The sequence below is a fragment of the Austrofundulus limnaeus genome, unplaced genomic scaffold, assembly GCF_001266775.1.
Source record: "Austrofundulus limnaeus strain Quisiro unplaced genomic scaffold, Austrofundulus_limnaeus-1.0 Scaffold438, whole genome shotgun sequence".
Lineage (NCBI taxonomy): Eukaryota > Metazoa > Chordata > Actinopteri > Cyprinodontiformes > Rivulidae > Austrofundulus > Austrofundulus limnaeus.
The window spans coordinates 149,945-168,535 of record NW_013952840.1 but is presented as its reverse complement, the minus strand read 5'-3'; the positions used below and the strand labels follow the sequence as shown (position 1 = coordinate 168,535).

The 18,591-nt window shown below is 40.1% G+C and overlaps 2 protein-coding genes across 3 annotated transcripts in view; both read right to left on the bottom strand.

Moving 5' to 3' along the window:
- icmt (isoprenylcysteine carboxyl methyltransferase) overlaps positions 1–2,117 on the bottom strand; it is a 5,926-nt gene extending 3,809 nt beyond the window's left edge. The window contains exons 1-5 of one of the 2 annotated variants that reach the window (XM_014024728.1): positions 2,101–2,116; positions 1,892–2,021; positions 794–882; positions 547–716; positions 245–462 (exon numbers count right to left, since the gene is read on the bottom strand). In XM_014024728.1, the coding sequence (XP_013880182.1) occupies positions 245–462; positions 547–712 (384 nt within the window). In that variant the 5' untranslated portion in view covers positions 713–716; positions 794–882; positions 1,892–2,021; positions 2,101–2,116. Of the gene's footprint in view, positions 1–244; positions 463–546; positions 717–793; positions 883–1,891 lie in introns of both variants that reach the window. The other variant, XM_014024727.1, reaches the window with a different exon arrangement.
- A 428-nt stretch (positions 2,118–2,545) lies between these two features.
- Positions 2,546–18,591, bottom strand: part of rtel1 (regulator of telomere elongation helicase 1) — a gene marked incomplete at its 5' end in the record, with an annotated part of 17,783 nt that continues 1,737 nt past the window's right edge. Inside the window, 30 exon segments of the mRNA XM_014024776.1 lie at positions 2,546–3,564; positions 4,259–4,384; positions 4,463–4,651; positions 4,732–4,860; positions 5,492–5,629; positions 5,694–5,892; positions 7,167–7,262; positions 7,363–7,505; positions 7,588–7,759; positions 7,835–7,958; positions 8,047–8,162; positions 8,250–8,396; positions 9,907–9,984; positions 10,226–10,303; positions 10,381–10,466; positions 10,871–10,911; positions 11,280–11,393; positions 11,494–11,626; positions 11,705–11,783; positions 13,152–13,223; positions 13,356–13,411; positions 13,525–13,622; positions 13,767–13,842; positions 13,925–13,963; positions 14,088–14,244; positions 14,329–14,394; positions 15,991–16,075; positions 16,142–16,217; positions 16,632–16,692; positions 16,876–16,957. Of these exon segments, the coding sequence (XP_013880230.1) occupies positions 3,494–3,564; positions 4,259–4,384; positions 4,463–4,651; positions 4,732–4,860; positions 5,492–5,629; positions 5,694–5,892; positions 7,167–7,262; positions 7,363–7,505; positions 7,588–7,759; positions 7,835–7,958; positions 8,047–8,162; positions 8,250–8,396; positions 9,907–9,984; positions 10,226–10,303; positions 10,381–10,466; positions 10,871–10,911; positions 11,280–11,393; positions 11,494–11,626; positions 11,705–11,783; positions 13,152–13,223; positions 13,356–13,411; positions 13,525–13,622; positions 13,767–13,842; positions 13,925–13,963; positions 14,088–14,244; positions 14,329–14,394; positions 15,991–16,075; positions 16,142–16,217; positions 16,632–16,692; positions 16,876–16,957 (3,127 nt within the window). The 3' untranslated portion in view covers positions 2,546–3,493.

The following is an 18,591-nucleotide window of genomic DNA, read 5'->3' as shown; positions in this document are numbered from 1 at the left end:
AAACTAAATACTAGAACTAATAAAAACTAAACTAAAACTAAGCATTAAAATGCAATAACAACTAATAAAAACAACCAAATTCACTGTAAAAACTAATGAAAACTGAATTAAAAGAAAAAAGTCACAAGGAAATAAAACTAATAAAGAAAAATCTGAAACTATTATAACCTTGCAGAGGCAGCAGCTCCGACAGTAAACAACAACAACAACGTGCACAGAGTAACCTGAAGGTGGACGGACTCACCTGGGTCCCTATGCTCCAGTAGAACCAGCCCACGTAGGACGGGTGTCTGAAGAAGGCRTAGACCCCGCTGGTCACCAGAACGTGGCTCTGGGCCTTCTCGTTCTGGACGATGTGGTTGAAGTTGGAGCCGGCCGTCAACATGGCCGCCTTCCTCAGAGCCTCGCCACACAGCACCATGAGCAGACCCACCAGGCTGAGCCAGCTGGACTGTTTCAGTTCTGTGAGGGGAGAGGAGGGGGGGCAGGTAGATCAGGATCATTTATCAACAGGCTGGTTCTACAAACCCGGACCTGCAGACCCACCTGGGATGGTGAGCTTCTCCACGGTGAACTCCAGCCACGACGACACGGCGGCCAGCGTGTACTCCACGCTGTGGTTCAACAGGAAGGAGTCCAGCGACAGGCTGCGGGGGTTAATGATGGCCGTCACCAGGTACTCGGAGTAATGGAAGAACGACAGCGAGCACATGTACCTGCAGGAACACGAAGGCTCAAACACCTGGACACGCCCTCAACGTGAACTCCACTCTAAACCAAAACTCGTACGCACCAGCCGAAGTGAGTCCACGTGGTTTCAGAGAAGCTGATGATCAAACCGCAGCCAAACGTAACGCCCAGGAAGCAGGCTCTCACCGCCACCTGAAACGGGTCAAAACCACAGAGAAACACTCAAACACTGTTTGATTCAGGTTTAGATAAGAGGTCCGGATATTTGGAACCAGGACTTGAAAAACAACAAAAAGTCCACATTAGTTTTACCGTGACGAGCCAGTCTTCTACAACAGGTAAGATACTAACCACTCATAATCCCACAGCTTAAACTATCCCTTTAATAAACTAAACCGCGTGAGAGGAAAAACTTTATTTAATAATGTTTTAACAAAACTCTCCTCTGCCAATAAAAAATAAAACGTAAAGACTTGTTAGAACAAAGCTAAAGAGATAATTATTTTTAAACCTTTTATTTGTTATACAGTTCTGATTATATTAAGGTCAAATCTGAGTGGTAGTATCTGAGAGTTATTCATAATTTCAACTAACAAAATATTTAAAACTTTCACATTTAGTTTTAACTCACAAGCTAACAAAATGTATAAACATTCAAAATTAGCTTTAGCTAAAAAATGTCTCACATATGGTTTTAGCTAATAAATTATAAAACATTTTGACATGTTTTAGCTAACAACATAATAAAAACTCTCACATATAGTTTTAGCTAACAAGCTAACAAAACAATGTTGTTGACATATGGTTTTAGCTAACAGGCTAACAAATCATTTGTCAAATGCTAAAACTTTTGACAGCTAAGCAGCTAAAAGAATATAAAACTTTGACTCATTTTCTGTCACTGTGGCACCTTTGCAGCTCTGTACTGACAGACTTTTATAAAAACGGACATTTCTTGTGTCTAAAGAGCTTCTTCAGCTTCATCTGACTTAAGTTTCTATCTTAGGACCTCCTAATAGGATTAACCCATTAAACAGGAAGCTGGAGGACTCAGTGACCCAACATTTAAAGTTTAAACTCTTTCTGAAGCTTTTCAATCATCCGAACAGCAGCCCAAAGGAAACAAAACACATTCAAACCTAAATATTCGAGTGTCTCAGAGAAAAAAGTAGATAAATGCAGCTTCCTGCCGGTGTTTTACCTTGTAAAGAGGTCCTCTGTAGATGATCAGCAAGAGGCCGTTAACAACTGCTACGTAAACACAAATGGCGATTTTCCCGGGAGTTTCCGTCAGGTAGTCAAAGACCCAGTCCAAATGTCCGAACCAGGTTCTGATGAGCGGGATTAAAACCACGCTGAGCCCCAAAACAAAAGMTTTTACACTTACTCTGCCTTCTAACACCAACTTACTGCCAGCCATGATGAAAGTCCCGTCATTTCCCGAACCAAATCTCGCGAGGTTTCGTGTCGGTGACACTTGGTGTGCTGCGTTCAAACTCACTCGGAACACTCAGAGGCTTTCGACTTTTCATGTAATTTAATGATTGCTACTGAGGGTTTTAAGGCCTCAGAACATAAATATGTTTACAGATGTATTCAAGAGGAAGAGACGACTGTGAAATTACAAATTTTATAGTTATTTTCTTATGTGTAGACTATAATATCCAAATTTCCAGTTGTCTTTGAATGCAACATTTAGATTTCTTTTTTTTAGATCTTCCTAAAAGTCTGCGTTTTTAATGTTTTATGATTTTTAACATCTTAACACAAAAAGACAAACAAATTTAGAAGCAAACATTAATTTTCAGTTCTTACCGTGGAGATAAAAAAATGGAGCTGCAGGAAAAAAAACAAATTCAATATTTAAAAAACACTTTATTTCTTTATACTTTTTCTCTTCGCGTGACTTTAATTTCATACACAAACATAAATATGATAAAACATTTAATGTGTTTTAATAACAGCTTCATGTAACTCTCATTAACATTGCTTGATTGCATTATAAAAAAAGTGGTTCAGAAGTTTAATTTTCTCTTAAATTTTCATGAAGTGCTACTGAACCTGCGAGGGGACATAGGGGAGATTTTTTTTTCTCTTTTGTGTTCCCACGCAATAGTATTGCGTCACCTCGCAATATCGTTTGTGTTCCCTCTCAAAAGTCGTTTATCACTGTTGTGCTGTCGGTTTATTAACAAACTCACATGTTCACCATTAGCGAGTTAGCCTACTGCTTTAACTCAGCTTCAGATTGAATATATCACACAGACACACATGGAAGTATGTCAGATGTCGATATTTGAACACAGCACAGCCACGCAACATCAATGTCAATTTCACAAACTTGTGGYGACACATCCTGTTTTGGTAACCGGATATTACAAAATAAAAATCTGATTTAATTCAATTCATTTACAAAACAAACGTTTGCAGGTAACGCAACAGTATTGAGTGGCAACGCAAAAGAAAAAAATCCCCCCATGTCCACTCGCGGGCTCTGTATAGTTCCAAAAAACAAAATATAAACTGAGGGGAAAAAAATTCAAATCAGTCTGGAATAAAAACAAATAATAAAAATAGAAAAACACTTTTTGACATTGATCAATTCATGTTCAAAAAACGCTTCCTTTGTTTTATTTTGCAGAAAAACTAAACTACAGAGGTTTGAACTCAGGAGTTTTGTCCATTTCTGATAAAAAATCCACAACGATCAGATTTCCATTATTGCCCCCGAGCATCCCTCACAGAGGAAAGTGTTCGAGTCGCTGCTGTTTGACACCAAATCTGCAGAAAGTTCAGTTCCGATCTACTTCCTCTGGCTTCTGAAGAAAAAACTGGAAATCTTGCTTTGTGTTTTTGAAGGAGGCGACGGAGAAACTGAAAAATCAAAACAAAGAAAAACGATTAAGCATGTGTCAAAACTTTATTTTAAACTGAAAGATTAAACCAGGAACCTCATTTTAACAGACATATTTAGAAGAGCCCGAAACCCCATTAATTTTAGGACTTGAGTCTGCAAAAATCAGGGTTGGAGCCAGACTCTTATTTTGAAAAGCTTTAATTTTAACCAAACTTTTTTTTTGCTCTTTATGTTTTGTTTTTTGACAAAAAAAATACAGAATTGGGCAGAGGGTTTTAATAATTTCTAAACCTAAAATTTATAATCAGGACACAAATCATTTATAATCTGAAGAATCGATGCAGAAGAAGATCCTGCATAAAATCCAGCAACTTGGAATCTGCTGAGTCACTGTTTGCCTTCTTCTGGAGCAGAAAGAGGAGGGGCAGCACTCTTTTATCAGACAGGCAGACAAACGCGAAGTTAAAAAGAGGATTCACTTCCAGTTATAAAGAAATATTGTGAGCTCAGACACGATGGCAGTCAGCGGGAGTTTGGGGGCGTGGCCTCTGAGAGGATGAGAGAAAACCATCAGACCGACAGCAGAGATGCTAAAATATCTGAATGTAAAAAAGTCTAACATCTGTGTGAACTCTACAGATGTGGTAGGAGTCAGAGGAGACCATTACTGACTGGAAAAAAATAAACAAATAAAAACATTTTAGTCTTCACCTTCTTCTTCTCCTTGCTCCTTGTTCAGAGCCGGAACCTCGGCGGCCGAGCTGGGCTGACCAATCAGAGCRTCCAGCATCTCCTGGTACTGCTTCTTGTGACGCGGGCGAACAAACGTCCCAAACCCTGAAAAACACCGACTGGGATTCAAACCGGGGACCTGCAGACAGAAGCGTCTGCGAGGAGGACCCGAGGGGGACTCACGGATCAGCAGGGAGAAGTTCTCGTCTCGCTCCGTGAACAGGCTGACCACCGTGGACACCAGGTCCTCGTAGCGGTCCGTGGTCTTGTAGCTGGAGACGGCCTGGAAGAGCTGAGCGGACCGCTCCGTCCCGAGGGCTTTCTTCACGTCGGCCAGGAAGGCGGCGTGGACCTGGTTCTTCTGAGCAGGACCTGCTCAGACATTTGTTRAGGGAATATTTAAACTGTTTTAATGTGGTGTGAACTCTGATGCTGAAGGTGAGTTCTCGTACCGGTCTGGACCTCCTTCTGGACCTCCTTCAACCCCTGCTGACTCAGGTGGAGTCCCCCCTTGTTGAGCTGCTGTGTGTCGAGCTGACCGCAGGTGGAGCTCAGGCCTGCAGACGTCTGATTCTCTGCACCTGGAAGAAAATTGATGATTTTTTTTATTTATGCTACAATTTAGCACAAATTATTAAATAAAAGCTGATTTGTCGTTAGCCTCACCAATGCTAACGGCGGCTTATCTATGCTAGTTGCTAGCATTTCCAATGCTAACACCAGCTTATCCATGCTCATCACTAGCCTCTTTGATGCCAACACAAATGAATAATCTCCTTCTCATTTTCCAGTGCCAGGCTCTCAGTTAGCTGGGTCAGAGGCTCAGTTAGCGGTGTCGGCCTATYATTAATCACATCAACAGCTGCTTTACRAATAGATATATCCTCCTGCTACAAGGGTGTAGCAACTGCTTGTTGCGCTATAGTCTTAATTTTGTCCCTCATACCGTGTTGCACGTTTGCAACTACTACAAGATGGTCATTTTATTACAACTGCTTGTTCCTTCATGTTTTCTGAATTTCAGTTTTGCTGCAGGAGCTGTGACATCAGATAAGAACTGTGTAATGCAGGTATGCACTCAATGTAAACAAAACCTTTTTTCAGAATAGTTTACTCAAGAAACCTGAGCCTAAACATGAACTAAAACCTCAAAGCTGTTTGACCCTTTTACCATCCCAGTCCTCGTCCCTGACATGGGTCAGAACTTCTCACCGCTCTGCAGCATCAAGGCCTTCTTCTCCTCCTTGGACAGCGAGTGTTCCGGTTTGTACCCGCAGCCCAGTCCGGTCAGCTCCTGGCACTTCTCATCAAACCTCTTCTTGTGGTGCGCTCGAAYGAACTGATAAAAGCCTGCAGGATAAAGAAGATGAAACGTCTGCCACGTCGGGCAGCAAACCTAAAGAACCCAACGGACCTCGGAGCAGACTGTGAGTGTTCCAGTCTTCAGACAGGACCGAGGTCTCTGCCAGCAGCTCGTCCAGCCGGTCGTTATTCTTGTAGGCCTGCAGGGCCGCAACGATCCGGTCGAAGTTCTCCTTACTCAGAGACTTCTTCATGTCTGCCAGGTGCTGCCTGGCCCTGCTGGGCTTCCCTTCCTCAGAGACGCTCTGCTTCTTCAGCAAGACAAGAAAACTGTCTGTTAGCAAAATATCAGCAGTAATCAAACTTAGCAAACACAAAAATGTCTCTAACACAGCCAGCCTCACAGACTGAGCTCTAAGTGATCGTGCCAAAGTTTCATAACTTTATTTTGACCTGTTAAAGCTCAGACTCGCTTCCACTGTTTTATCTGTTTAGTCGTTAGCGTTAGCTTCCATTAATGTTTCATCTGTTTAGACGTTATCCTTAGCTTCTGCTATTGTTTTATTTTTTTAGTTGTTAGCGTTAGCTTCCATTAATGTTTTATCTGTTTAGACGTTAGCGTTAGCTTCCGCTAATGTTTTATCTTTTTAGTCATTAGCTTTAGCTTCTAATATTTTATCTTTTTAGTCGTTAGCGTTAGCTTCCATTAATGTTTCATCTGTTTAGACGTTATCCTTAGCTTCTGCTATTGTTTTATTTTTTTAGTCATTAGCGTTAGCTTCCATTAATGTTTTATCTGTTTAGACATTAGCGTTAGCTTCCGCTAATGTTTTATCCGTTTAGACGTTAGCGTTAGCTTCCACTAATGTTTTATCTGTTTAGACGTTAGCGTCCACTGTTTTATTTGTTTAGCGGTTTAACGTTAGCTTCCACTAATGTTTTATCAGTTTAGACGTTAGCGTTAGCTTCCACTGTTTTATTTGTTTAGCGGTTTAACGTTAGCTTCCACTAATGTTTTANAGCTTCCACTAATGTTTTATCAGTTTAGACGTTAGCGTTAGCTTCCACTGTTTTATTTGTTTAGCGGTTTAACGTTAGCTTCCACTAATGTTTTACCTTTTTAGTCGTTCGCGTTAGCTTCCACTAATGTTTTATCTGTTTAGACGTTAGCTTTAGCTTCAACTTTTTTATTCGTTTAGTGGTTTAACGTTAGTTTCCACTAATGTTTTATCTTTTTAGTCATTAGCGTTAGCTTCCACGGTTTTATTCGTTTAGTGGTTTAACATTAGCTTCCGCTAAAATTTTATCTGTTTAGACGTTAGCGTTAGCTTCCACTAATGTTTTATTCGTTTAGCAGTTTAACATTAGCTTCCACTAATGTTTTACCTGTTTAGTCGTTAGCGTTAGCTGAGCTAAGATTCTTGTTTAGTGGATTGGTGGTTCGTGAAGCTAACTGTTGGCTTACATGACTGGCTGCCTTGTATTACAGCAGGTAAGAAAAAAGAATCTCGTCTCCTTTATTTAAAAAAAAGAAGCCATAAACGTCAGAAAACAGCTTAAATGTGACACAGAGCACCAAACGTACCGGCTCCTGGACCAACTTTATTTTTCGTTTCCCTCCTCGGAGTTCATCCTCCATCCTCTTCTCATGCTGAAGGGACAGCGTGGACAAACGGCCCGTCTTTAAAAGAAACAAAGTGTTTTTAGATGTAACACAGACTTCTGATGGAATCAGCTCCTTGCTTTGTTTGATTTGATCGGTTTTGTTTAATAAACTCTACCTCTTCAGCAGCAGGGTCTCTGTGGCACTGATCACCTCTTTCCAGAGCATCCAGCAGGTTGGCTGGTCTCCTCTGGCTCTCCTTACCTTCAGACTCGTACTCGATGCAGATTCTCGGCATTCCACTGGCGCCGCTGTTTTCATCTAAACACGTAAGCGTTTGTTTGTAAACATTTGTTTTCAGGCTCGGTAAAGACACAAGGTGATGTTTTACTCTCAGACGGACCGACTCGTCTCCGCTTCAGGCTGGGAAGGTGAGCGTCCAGGACTTTGGCCTTCTGGGCGAAGCAGCTTCCAGCAGAGGAGGAGGAGGAGGAGGAGGAGGAGAAGCAGGAGGCGTCTGATAAACTGTCAGCTGCAGATGGTTCTGCTGCAGGCGTCTTTACGGCCACGGGCCTCTGGCACATTCAGAAACACAAACTGTTTGATCTGGACTAAATGAGAAGAGGTAAAAGGTTCTCAGCTGAACTCACTAGTTTCTGAGCCACCCTGAAGAACTGGGACACGTCGCGGACCATGTTCCCAAATGTTTGGTGGAGGCGAACGTAAGGTCTGACCCAGAAGGGCAGGTTCGCCAGAGCGTTAGAGTTTTTAAACCTGTGGAGGAGAAAAACAACCATCAGCTCTGATTAATTACAGGTTTGACATTTCAGAGACAGAACTGATGTCTGAGTGAAGCTCTGACCTCTGATCACACAGGAAGATGGCTCCGTAGTCCTCCTTGTGGCGGATCACTCTGCCGATGGCCTGGTTCACGGCCCTGAAGGCCTGCTGCCTGTACCAGTCCTGCCCCGACAGAAACTACCCCCCGACAGGCAGAAACACCAGAACCACCCGTTACTTGTCGGGCCGAGCCTCGTCCACGTGTTCCACAAACCTTCCCCTCACCTTCATCCCCGGAGCTTTCCTGCGGCACATTTCGTCTAAGAACTGCATCTTCAGGACGACCCGAGGGTCCAGTTTGGGGGGGAAAGGAAGGCCGGTGATGACGACGCCTCGACCGAAGGTGTCGGCGAAATCCAAACCCTCGCTGGCCTGAAGGAGACGAACAGAAGCGAGGAGGAGGAAACTGAGGGCAGCTCTGAGTAACGACATAAAAACTGCTGCTTCTGCGAGCAGCCAGGAATGATATGCATACTTTGTCCTAGAGCTGCCATTTTAATTTATATCTGTAAAGCCCCTGTGCCAAATGATGGCTATGCGTTTTGGTGCCTGTAAAACTTATAGTTTTTGAAATATTAATGTTTMATAAATTATAATGDCAGTCAATRGAGCCTTGTATTGGTCCAATACTGCCCCCTGCTGCATCTACACAATATGGTACTGCACCATAGTTTCATAATATTTAAACTCAGTAGTTCAGTGATTACAATATTAATATGATTGTATTTTGATGTTTTACTGTAATACTGTCTTTATGTTGTCCTATTGTTGTAATATATTGCACTTAAGTGTCAATAATTGCATTGGCAAAGTAAACTTTTTCTGTATACATACAATCCAATCCCTGGGATTGTCCTCTGCCACATCTCCTGTAGTCTCATGATGAGCACTGTGGGCTTTCATGTGGGAGATCAGGGTTCAAATCCAGCTACTGCAACTTTAACAAAAATCTCTTCAAACTTCATATTGTCACACAATTACCTTAATTCTAAACACCTGCTGACGTGACAGGCACAAGCTGGTATAGAAAACACATTTGAACTTGGTCAAAGTTCATTCTGCAAGTCAATGCTGCAGGCAAAGCCATGCTACGTGGCAATGCGCACTTGTTTTTACATCGTAAAAACCCATGTCTAGTATTAGATTATTTGTCATTATTTTACCCACAAGTCTTTATTTCCATTTGGTTTTACATTTCTCTGTCTCCTGTTTTTACTTTCAGCCTCATTATGTAAATGAGGTGGGCGGAGCTTGTGTGGTCAGCTCCTCTTCCTGTGTCTTTGTTTTTAACAAAACTTTAATCTAAACAGAGGCACAAGCAGCACAGTAGATCTGCACATAGATCCTGCTTCTTCCTGTCTGTTGACCAAGAAGCTCCGCCCACCTTCTTTACATGAGGCAGAATGTAAAAACAGGAGACAGAGAAATGCAAAACCATATGGAAATAAAAAGACTTGTGAAAAACTATTAAAAATATTTAAATATAAATATTTCAGACATAAATGCATGTACAAGTAAAAGGAAAAACAGTTATTTAAAAAAAAACGTGAAAATGTAAATTATGTGCTAAAATATATAATTTATTTGAACTAAGCTGAAAAAATAAATATGAAGGTCAATTAAATKATAAAACATGAGGTAAAGTTCTGTTTTTTTTATTTTAAGTGTATTTATTTATATATTTCTGCTTTTATATCCATCAGTTTCTCTCCTCCAGATTTTATTCTTATGTAGAGAAATAATAAAACTGTTCTGGTGTGATCTGTCAGAACCACATTTACACAATTCAGATGATTTTTGTGTTTTTTTAAGGCCAGTTGGCTGCAGCCATCATCGAGTTAAATCTACGGTGATGAAGATGAAGAAGAGGAAAGGGTCTCACCTTCCCGCGACACACGGCGAAGAAACTTCCTCCTTTTGAAGCTGGATCGTTAACTTTACTGTAATAACCATCGATCACCTGAAAACAAACACATTTAGTTTTATTCTTTTCAAATTTACAATAAAGACACACTTTGAGACAAAACTTTCTGTCAACATTTCCTAATTTATTTTCTTTAACAACTTTTAAATGATTTCTTTTAACGGTCGCTTTAAATTAAAATCTATGAAAATCTGATTTAACCTCATTAAAGGTTCCCTTCCCTTTGGGNTCTTTTAACGGTCGTTTTAAATTAAAATCTATGAAAATCTGATTTAACCTCATTAAAGGTTCCCTTCCCTTTGGGTTCCACAAACATGGGTTTGATGTTCTCGATGCGATCCGCTTGGCCGTTAGCCTGCAGAGAAACAAACAAACAGCTTTATTTTTAAAGCTATAACCTTAATTAACCCTTCGACGTGACGTTTGACTCACTCTCCAGAACTCCAGAGTTTTTTCCATCAAAGGGAAGGAAGGAAAAAACACCAGGAGGCCGTGAGGAACCACGCGACTGACGTTGGCTGAGGAGGAAACAACAAAAACAAAAACAAGAGACAGAAGCTCAGTTTGAAACATCCGATAAAAACAAACATAAAAAATAAACAAAACTAATTATTTCACTTGTCAACATTTTTAACTTAAATATGATCAAAAAAATGAAACATTCTGCTAAAAACTGAACGGTGGTTTGTTTACAGAGATTTATTTAAGAGGAAAAACTGAAACTGTAGAGTAACAAATAAATAAATAAAAACAAAAAGAAACAAACAGCAACTAAAAATAATGTTCAAACTGAAATATGCTCCAACAGCTGTTTAACATTATTTGAAAAACTGAACAAAACCTTTTCAGGCATCATTCGTTTACCAACAACAAAGTTAGGAGGAAAACAAAAATAAAACCAGTTTCTTTAAAAACAACTCACCAACAGTGTTCCCTAATGACGCCATGTTCTCAGGAACAAACCTGCAGAGACAAACAAACAGTTCAATAAATAAACAAATAAATAAATAGACAGAAAAATAAAAGAGTAAACAAACAAGTGAAAAACGACTTATAAAAGAAAAATGTTTCATTTTTTTGGTCTTATTCTAACTCATTTATAGACTTTTATAAAGTTTTTCCTTCTTGTTGAGACAGTAATGATGTCATTTGTTTTCTGTTGCTTTTTTAAAATTTAAACCTGAATTAAACTGTTTTTATGTCCCATTTCTCTGATCAGAAATTAAATTAAATTTATCAAACGGATATTTTCTAATAAAGAACTTTAACCACTAAAAAACTGAACATTTGTTTTGATTAAAGTAAAAACATCTAAAACAGAATCTCTTCACCTGCGCTCAAACGCTGAGCTCAGCAGGACTCCGTCTGGACCTCGGTCCACCACGCTGACGAAGATCTGGTCCCGATCGATGACGTGACCGTTCTCCAGGAGCACGGGGAACTCTCTGGAACCCAAACATCATTTTAACCACCAAGCAGGAGACAGAGGACAGGAAGTGGTCTTTCTGAGCCTCGGGTCCAAACCCTGATCTGATCCAGACTCACATCCTCATCTCTGAGGTGAAGGAGGTCAGAGGAGAGAGGGTCCCGCTGGTCAGGATGATGCAGCGGACCCCCTGATTCTTCAGATCCTGCATGCTGAAGCCCGGAGAGAAGCACCAGTAGCTCAGAACGTTTCCTGAAAGCAGCAAAATGAAACTTTGATTTTCAGCTGCTCAGATGAACTCTGTGAGAAATTAAGCAGAGTCCTCCTCACCTTGTTTCTTTGATGATGAAGACCACAGATCTACAGACTGTTTCTTCTTAAAGGAGCTGTTGTCTCGATGGATGTGAACCTGAAAAAAACAGGATCAAATTAAAAACTGTTTATTTTTCATGTTGAACTTTTATTACAGAGAAAAGCAGCTGTTTGTTCAGTGAGACAGAAACAGAGTAAGTAAGTAAAGTTTTATTTATATAGCGCCTTTCACAGAAATAAAATTCACAAGGTGCTATACATTCAGGGAAGGGGGGGTGCAGTTAAGACCGGTCATGCAGCAAACACAGTTGCGCTACTTTAAAAACAGAAAAACTAAAAACCACACAAGGAAAGATGAGGGAAAAAAAGCAAAAAACATCATATTATATCAACACTGTGACACACTATGGTGTTTATGAAAAAACCTCTGCATAGCGCAAGATTATTAGCCAGAGGAGTAAGTGAGTTTAGGGGGGCCCGAAGAATCCAGTCCCCAAAACCAGCGCAGCCATAGTTCAGAATATTGATGGAACTGTTCATTCTGTGTGGCCCTCAGCCTGTTCAGGAAACCAGATCAGACGGGTGTGAGAGGAGGGGGCAGGTGTGGGGCAGAGCCTTGTCGACGTGATCCAGCCAGGAAGAATTTAGTCAACAGATCAAGGCCGTTGTCGGGGAGATCCAGATTCTGTAATCAGTTGTTTTGGGAACAGAAGGGACAGGCAGACGATAACAATTTTCCATCTGCCTTAATGTTCTGCTGGTACATCTCAAGGTGGCGAATCCAATCAGACAAATAGTGTGGACAAATTCCACCGAGCCAATTCATCAGCTTCTCCAAGATGAATTCCATCTGGCTAGCAAAGTCCAGGGACCACAGCAGCCCGCGATCCTCAATAGAACCGCTTGCAGACTGAGTCCAGCTTGCTCAAGGCAAATGTCTGAGTTCTGATAGAATACAGCCGTCCATCCAGTTGGTCAGGCAGCCAGGAAATAAAAAGCCACCGACGCTGTTTAGTAGAACACCAGGAGACCACCAAGCCAATCTGTAGAATCCAGTGATCGGAATCCAGACGTATATCCAGAACAGAGAAGAGCAGAGGTCCCACCTTTGACATGTCCTCCCATGGAAGAAGAAGAAACTACTTTGCTCCAAAAAATTTATTGAGAGACCAGCTAACCAAATCCATAAAAATAAAAATATCCATAATTTCAGGTTTCAGGTGAAAAATGTAGAGAAGGCTCCAAGCAGCAAAGCAGGGAAGATAAGGAAGGGCAGGAGAGAAGGAAAAAGCATCTTACTCCTCTGAGAGTGGAACAAAAAATAAAAATAAAAAATAACAGAGAAAGAGAAATGGAAAGACAAAAAGACAAACAGAAAGACACAGAGAGACAGAAGTGAAGTAAACAAACAGGAAAACTAAATCTACAAAGTAACGTTGAGAAGAAGACAAACTTGTGAAGAAACCTTAAAATGATTGGAGTTGAGCTCCTTCTGTTTCTGTTGGTCCTTTTTTTCCGGCTCGCCACAGAAAACTAACTAAAAGACAAAAATCAGGAAGTTATTGAATCAGCTGGACCTGAGATATGAGCCGAAACTCTTACAACCTGCAAAAACCAAATAAAAATACGACTTTTTAACAAAAACACTTAAATTAAAAAAACTCTTCACCTGGAGGATATCAGCCAGCTTCTGCAGTCCGTTCGTATTGAGGAAAACTCCTGGTTCTGATCAGAAATCATTTGTTACATTAAACAAAATAAAACAACAGAAGAGTCTTGGATCATATAAAATGAGATCTGAAGTTAAAATAAAAATAAAACAACCAAAGCAAACTGACGTGAGGCTAAATGTGAGATGATCTGTTCCAGAGTCTCGTAGACCACCGTCTTGGTTTGATAGGTCAGGTGGGCTCGCTCCAGCAGCTCGTAGATGAAGCTGAAACAAACAGTCACTCATTTATTAACCAGTAATTGATTAGATCTGTGGTTCCTAAAGCCCGGGTCCAGGACCCACTGTGGGTCATGAAACACAAAGTTAGGGTCCCCACAGTAACCCAAGAACAACCAGACATTCACCCACATTCCAGGTTTGGTGATGCCTCTGTCGCTGGGAGCATCGTAAGAATCGATGGCTGCTTCCAGGTCCAACAGGATCTCTGTTAAAACAGACAAAACAAGCGATGACATCATAACATCAATCACAGTTAATCTAATTATGACCTTTAAAACAATACTCACGTTTGATCTTAGCCACGTTGGCTATATCCAACTTTAAACCTGAAAAAAAGACAAACATCAAAAACAAAACAAGCTTTTCTGTCATTTTAACACATTTTATGTCAAAGTTAATCTTACTGAAGCTTTATTTTGAAATGCATCTGAATTAAATAAACAATCTAACCGGAGCCGAGCGACTCTACGTTGAAGTCTTCAGTGACGGCGTCGTTTCGTCCGACCTCTTTAGCCTTCTCCACCAGGAGCCGGTCCACCGCAGAGATGGCTGAGGCCACGTCGTAGGGAGTCAGGTCAAAGGACGTGGACTCCTCACACGTCTTCTCCTGCAGGGGTCAGAAGAACCGGTCTGTGGATCGTCCCTTAAACCCCGGCCTCCCCCGAGATCATCTGAACCGGCTCGGTCTTACCACGTTGTGAGCTTCATCGAAGATGACCACGGCTCCGTTCAGCTCGATGTTGTGTGCCCTGCGGCTCTGTGGAGCGAAGCAGTCCAGAGGTCATCTCCAGTTAGCTTCAATAACCACTAATCCACTAAACAAGAATCTTAGCTCAGCTAACGCTAAACCGCTAAAAAAATTAGCCTAACTAAACAGATAGCTTCAATAACCACTAATCCACTAAACAAGAATCTTAGCTCAGCTAATGCTAAACCGCTAAAAAAATTAGCCTAACTAAACAGTTAGCTTCACTAACCACTAATCCACTAAACAAGAATCTTAGCTCAGCTAATGCTAAACCGCTAAAAAAATTAGCCTAACTAAACAGTTAGCTTCACTAACCACTAAAAAATAATCTTAGCTCAGCTAACGTTAAACCACTAAAAAATTAGCCTAACTAAACAGTTAGCTTCACTAACCACTAATCCACTAAACAAGAATCTTAGCTCTGCTAACGCTAAACCGCTAAAAAATTAGCATAACTAAACAGTTAGCTTCACTAACCACTAATCCACTAAACAAGAATCTTAGCTCARCTAACGCTAAACCACTAAAAAAATTAGCCTAACTAAACAGTTAGCTTCACTAACCAATAAAAAAAGAATATTAGCTCAGCTAACGTTAACCCACTAAAAAATTAGCTTAACTAAACAGTTAGCTACACTAACCACTAATCAAGAATCTTAGCTTCGCTAATGCTAAACCACTAAAAAGTTAGCCTAACCAAACAGTTAGCTTCACTAAGCATTAGACCGCTAAACAAGAATATTACCTCCGCTAAGGCTAAATTGCTAAAACAATTATTGGAAGCTAACGCTAACCGCTAAGACACCTGGTGGAAATGACACAAACCTGTTGTTTTTATTCCTATTGGTTTAATTTGACAGTGGGCGGGACCACCAGTGGCAAATCAGCCAATCCAAACCAGAGTTATAGCTCTGTGTAACTTGTGATACTTCGGATTACTCTTTTCAGAGTAAAAGCATTACTATGGTCACGATTGTATTTTCATAAATACTGTTTTTAATTAGTCAAAAAACAAATAGCAAATACTTTCTCTACCGTATTTTACATGTAGTCAATTTCTGTATTTGTTAAACATATTTAAATGCAAGTTTCTATAAGTTTAGCTGCTAAAGACGCTACGTGCTAACACACACGGTGCCTGCTACGTCCAGCACTGCTTGTAAGAGGGGATAGTTTTTATTTGATTTGAGATAAATGCCATAAAAAAAGAATTTTAATACTTTTTAGTGGACTTAAGATTAGTGGGACCTAATTTAGCGGAAGCTAATCAGTCTGCAAAAGACTAATCCACTAAATGAGAATCCAGTTCCACTATTAGCAGATTAGTGGAACTGTGGCCACCACTGGTATTCAGAATGTTTATTTTAAACCATTTAACCTCGACTTTTATAGATTACTCAGACTTTTAAAGGCTCCTAAGCTCAAGGGATTTATAATAAATTAAAATAAATGTATATATGTAAACCTGTATGCATAATTTTGACCCAAATGAATCTGACATTCAAGTCGATGAAAAAATGATGTTTCAAAATGAAGCGCCTTGTGATTGATTCAAACACGTTACTGTTTCGGTGCCTAAAACGGGTCACCTGTCGCTGAGCTCACCTTTGGGTCCAGCAGGTAATTGTACGGCATGAAAATGATGTCTGCCTGCTGCTTCAGGGAGCGGCTGAGGTAGTACGGACAGACCCTGCAGACAAACGTTCAGCTGTGACTCGTTTCAACGTCCAGGAAGCAGAAAAACTCAAAGTCTTACTTCTGTTTGCTGCCAAACTTCACCAGATCTTCCACGTCCAGGATGGAATTCACCAGCTCTCTGTCACAGCTCGTCTCTGGAAGACGGAAAAAAAAGTGAAAAACTTTAATCAAACGTCCTGCTGCTGTTTTATCAGATTATTTCTTTTATAAACAAGTTAAGTTTTTAAAACAGAAAAACAAACAAAAAAAACCCCAGCTGTTTTGTTTTTCCAATTTTATTTTGAAAAGGAAAAAGCATGAACCAGATACGGATGGTTTTGTAGCTATTTTTGAGATTTCTGATAGTAAAAAGTGTGTTACAAATTAAATTCATTATTATTATCACGACCACAGGAGAGGGTCGGAACGTAGATGGACCAGTAAACTTCACCCTGACAGACCGAAGCAACGTSCTCATTACTGAGGACGAGACCCGGATCCAGAGTTCTACCAGCGTTTGAAGTAAAGTCACTTYCTGTTGGGTTCTTCTGAGCTCAGTTTGAGTTTACCGTCAACGTTGTTGTAGTAATGACACGACCTGGTGGAGACTTTTCCTCTGCACATGTGGACCTGGAGGACAACAGAGACAAAACGAGGGAGTGTGTCTTTAACACAACTAATATCACCACCATAACGCTCTGCAGAACGACACTTCCTGGTTTCACAACAACAGAGTAAACCTGGACACACGGATGGTTTTATTTTTGTTTCAGCCTCAGCGGAGACCTGAAAAGTGTCAAACCTGGAACGTACCTTCACGTGGTTGCTCTCCTGACGCATCACTTCCTGGTTTATGCACAGCTGCTCTCTGGACCCCAACACACACACCTTGGGCCTGAGCCGACACAGAAACAGGGATGTTCTGATCGTGTGTGTAAACACAAACACACCTGTGTGCAGACAGGTGGTCCTCCTGATAACCAATTATCTACACGTTATCTGCCATTTATCCTTTAATTCCTACAGCAAAGCTATTCAACTGGAGGCCCGCGGGCCACATCTGGCCCACCAATTAATTCATTCATTTCTTAAGCCCAAACYCCAGGTTTCTACTTTAATTACTATAAGTTGTTTTAGTTAAACAAAGACATGTTTGGTATCTACAGAAATGTCAGACTCTTGGCTACAAACTGGTAAAAACATTTCTATAAACATCTAAAACAGTTAAAACTAAAAACGGTTTAAGATAAAACTATGAAAGTGAAAATGAAATTGGTTTAAAAATTTGGCAAATCAGAGATGTCAAAATATTATTTGTGTCAAATAGGAGGCAAAATGTGTTCTTTTGTTGTTTTATTATCATTATTTTTATCACACAGGGTTCTGTATGTTGTATTCATGATTAAATGCAGAAAAATAAACTATTTCAAAGGTAACATATCTCTGTAATACTTGGTTTATTTACATAATGACTTTAATGTTCGGCCCCTGAGCTATTAGCCTGCAGTAACTGAATAAACCTGTCCTACAGAAAACATGGATGAACTTTAGTTTTTAGACTTTTCTATTTTATTTGTTTTTATGAAAAAAAAAACTGTACAATCTAAAAATGTTCTGTGCATTTTTTAATCAGCACAAAATCATGATTTAATTTGTTCTGATGAGTTAAATCTTTAATATTTATGTAGATTAATGAGCAGTGGTGGGCACAGTTCCCCTAAAGCACTAAAACACTAACAGGGGAACTAATTTACTACTTAGTGCTTTAGGGCTAATTTCTTAATTTATTAGTGGATTAGCACTTGCTAAATTTATAATTACTAATTGAGTTCTTTAAATATTATTGATAAASATTATTGTTAACAGCTGAGGGTGAAAGCTGTCAGACATGTTGGTCATATGTCCATTTCTCCACAAGATCAGTGGTTTTCAAACTTTTTTGCTTCCGACCCACAAACTAACAGCTGCAGACACTTGTGACCCCAGATATGACTTGTTTATGTAGCAAACTTTGCTAATAACTCTGTTAAACATGGGAATAATAACTAGAAACAAACCTAGAAACTTTGATACTAATTGTTATTTATTTATAATTATTTCAAAAAACTGCAATAATCACGATGAAAATATTCCATTAGTATTTTTTTGCATTTAAATTGATGTCTGTAAATCTTCTGGGAACCCTCACTTAATGTTTTGTGGCCCACAAAGAGGTCCCGACCTCAACTTTGGAACCACTACATACGATGAAATATTAACAACATTCTGCACAGAAAATATTCTCATGTTGATTCTGAGGGATGTTCCATGGGTCAGCTGGGTTTTTAGAGTTTTACAATTAGCTTTTGCTAAAATTTTAAGCGCGTTAGTGCTTTAGAGTAAAGGGCTCGACACACGGGAGGCGACGTCGCTCGCTCTCCATTCATTTCCTATAGAAGTTGTGCGATGAGGCGACAATCGCTTGCCCTCCTCCAGCTAAGCAACTGGCAAAAATAGTGCATGTGAAATTTCACGCTCGTACACGTAGAC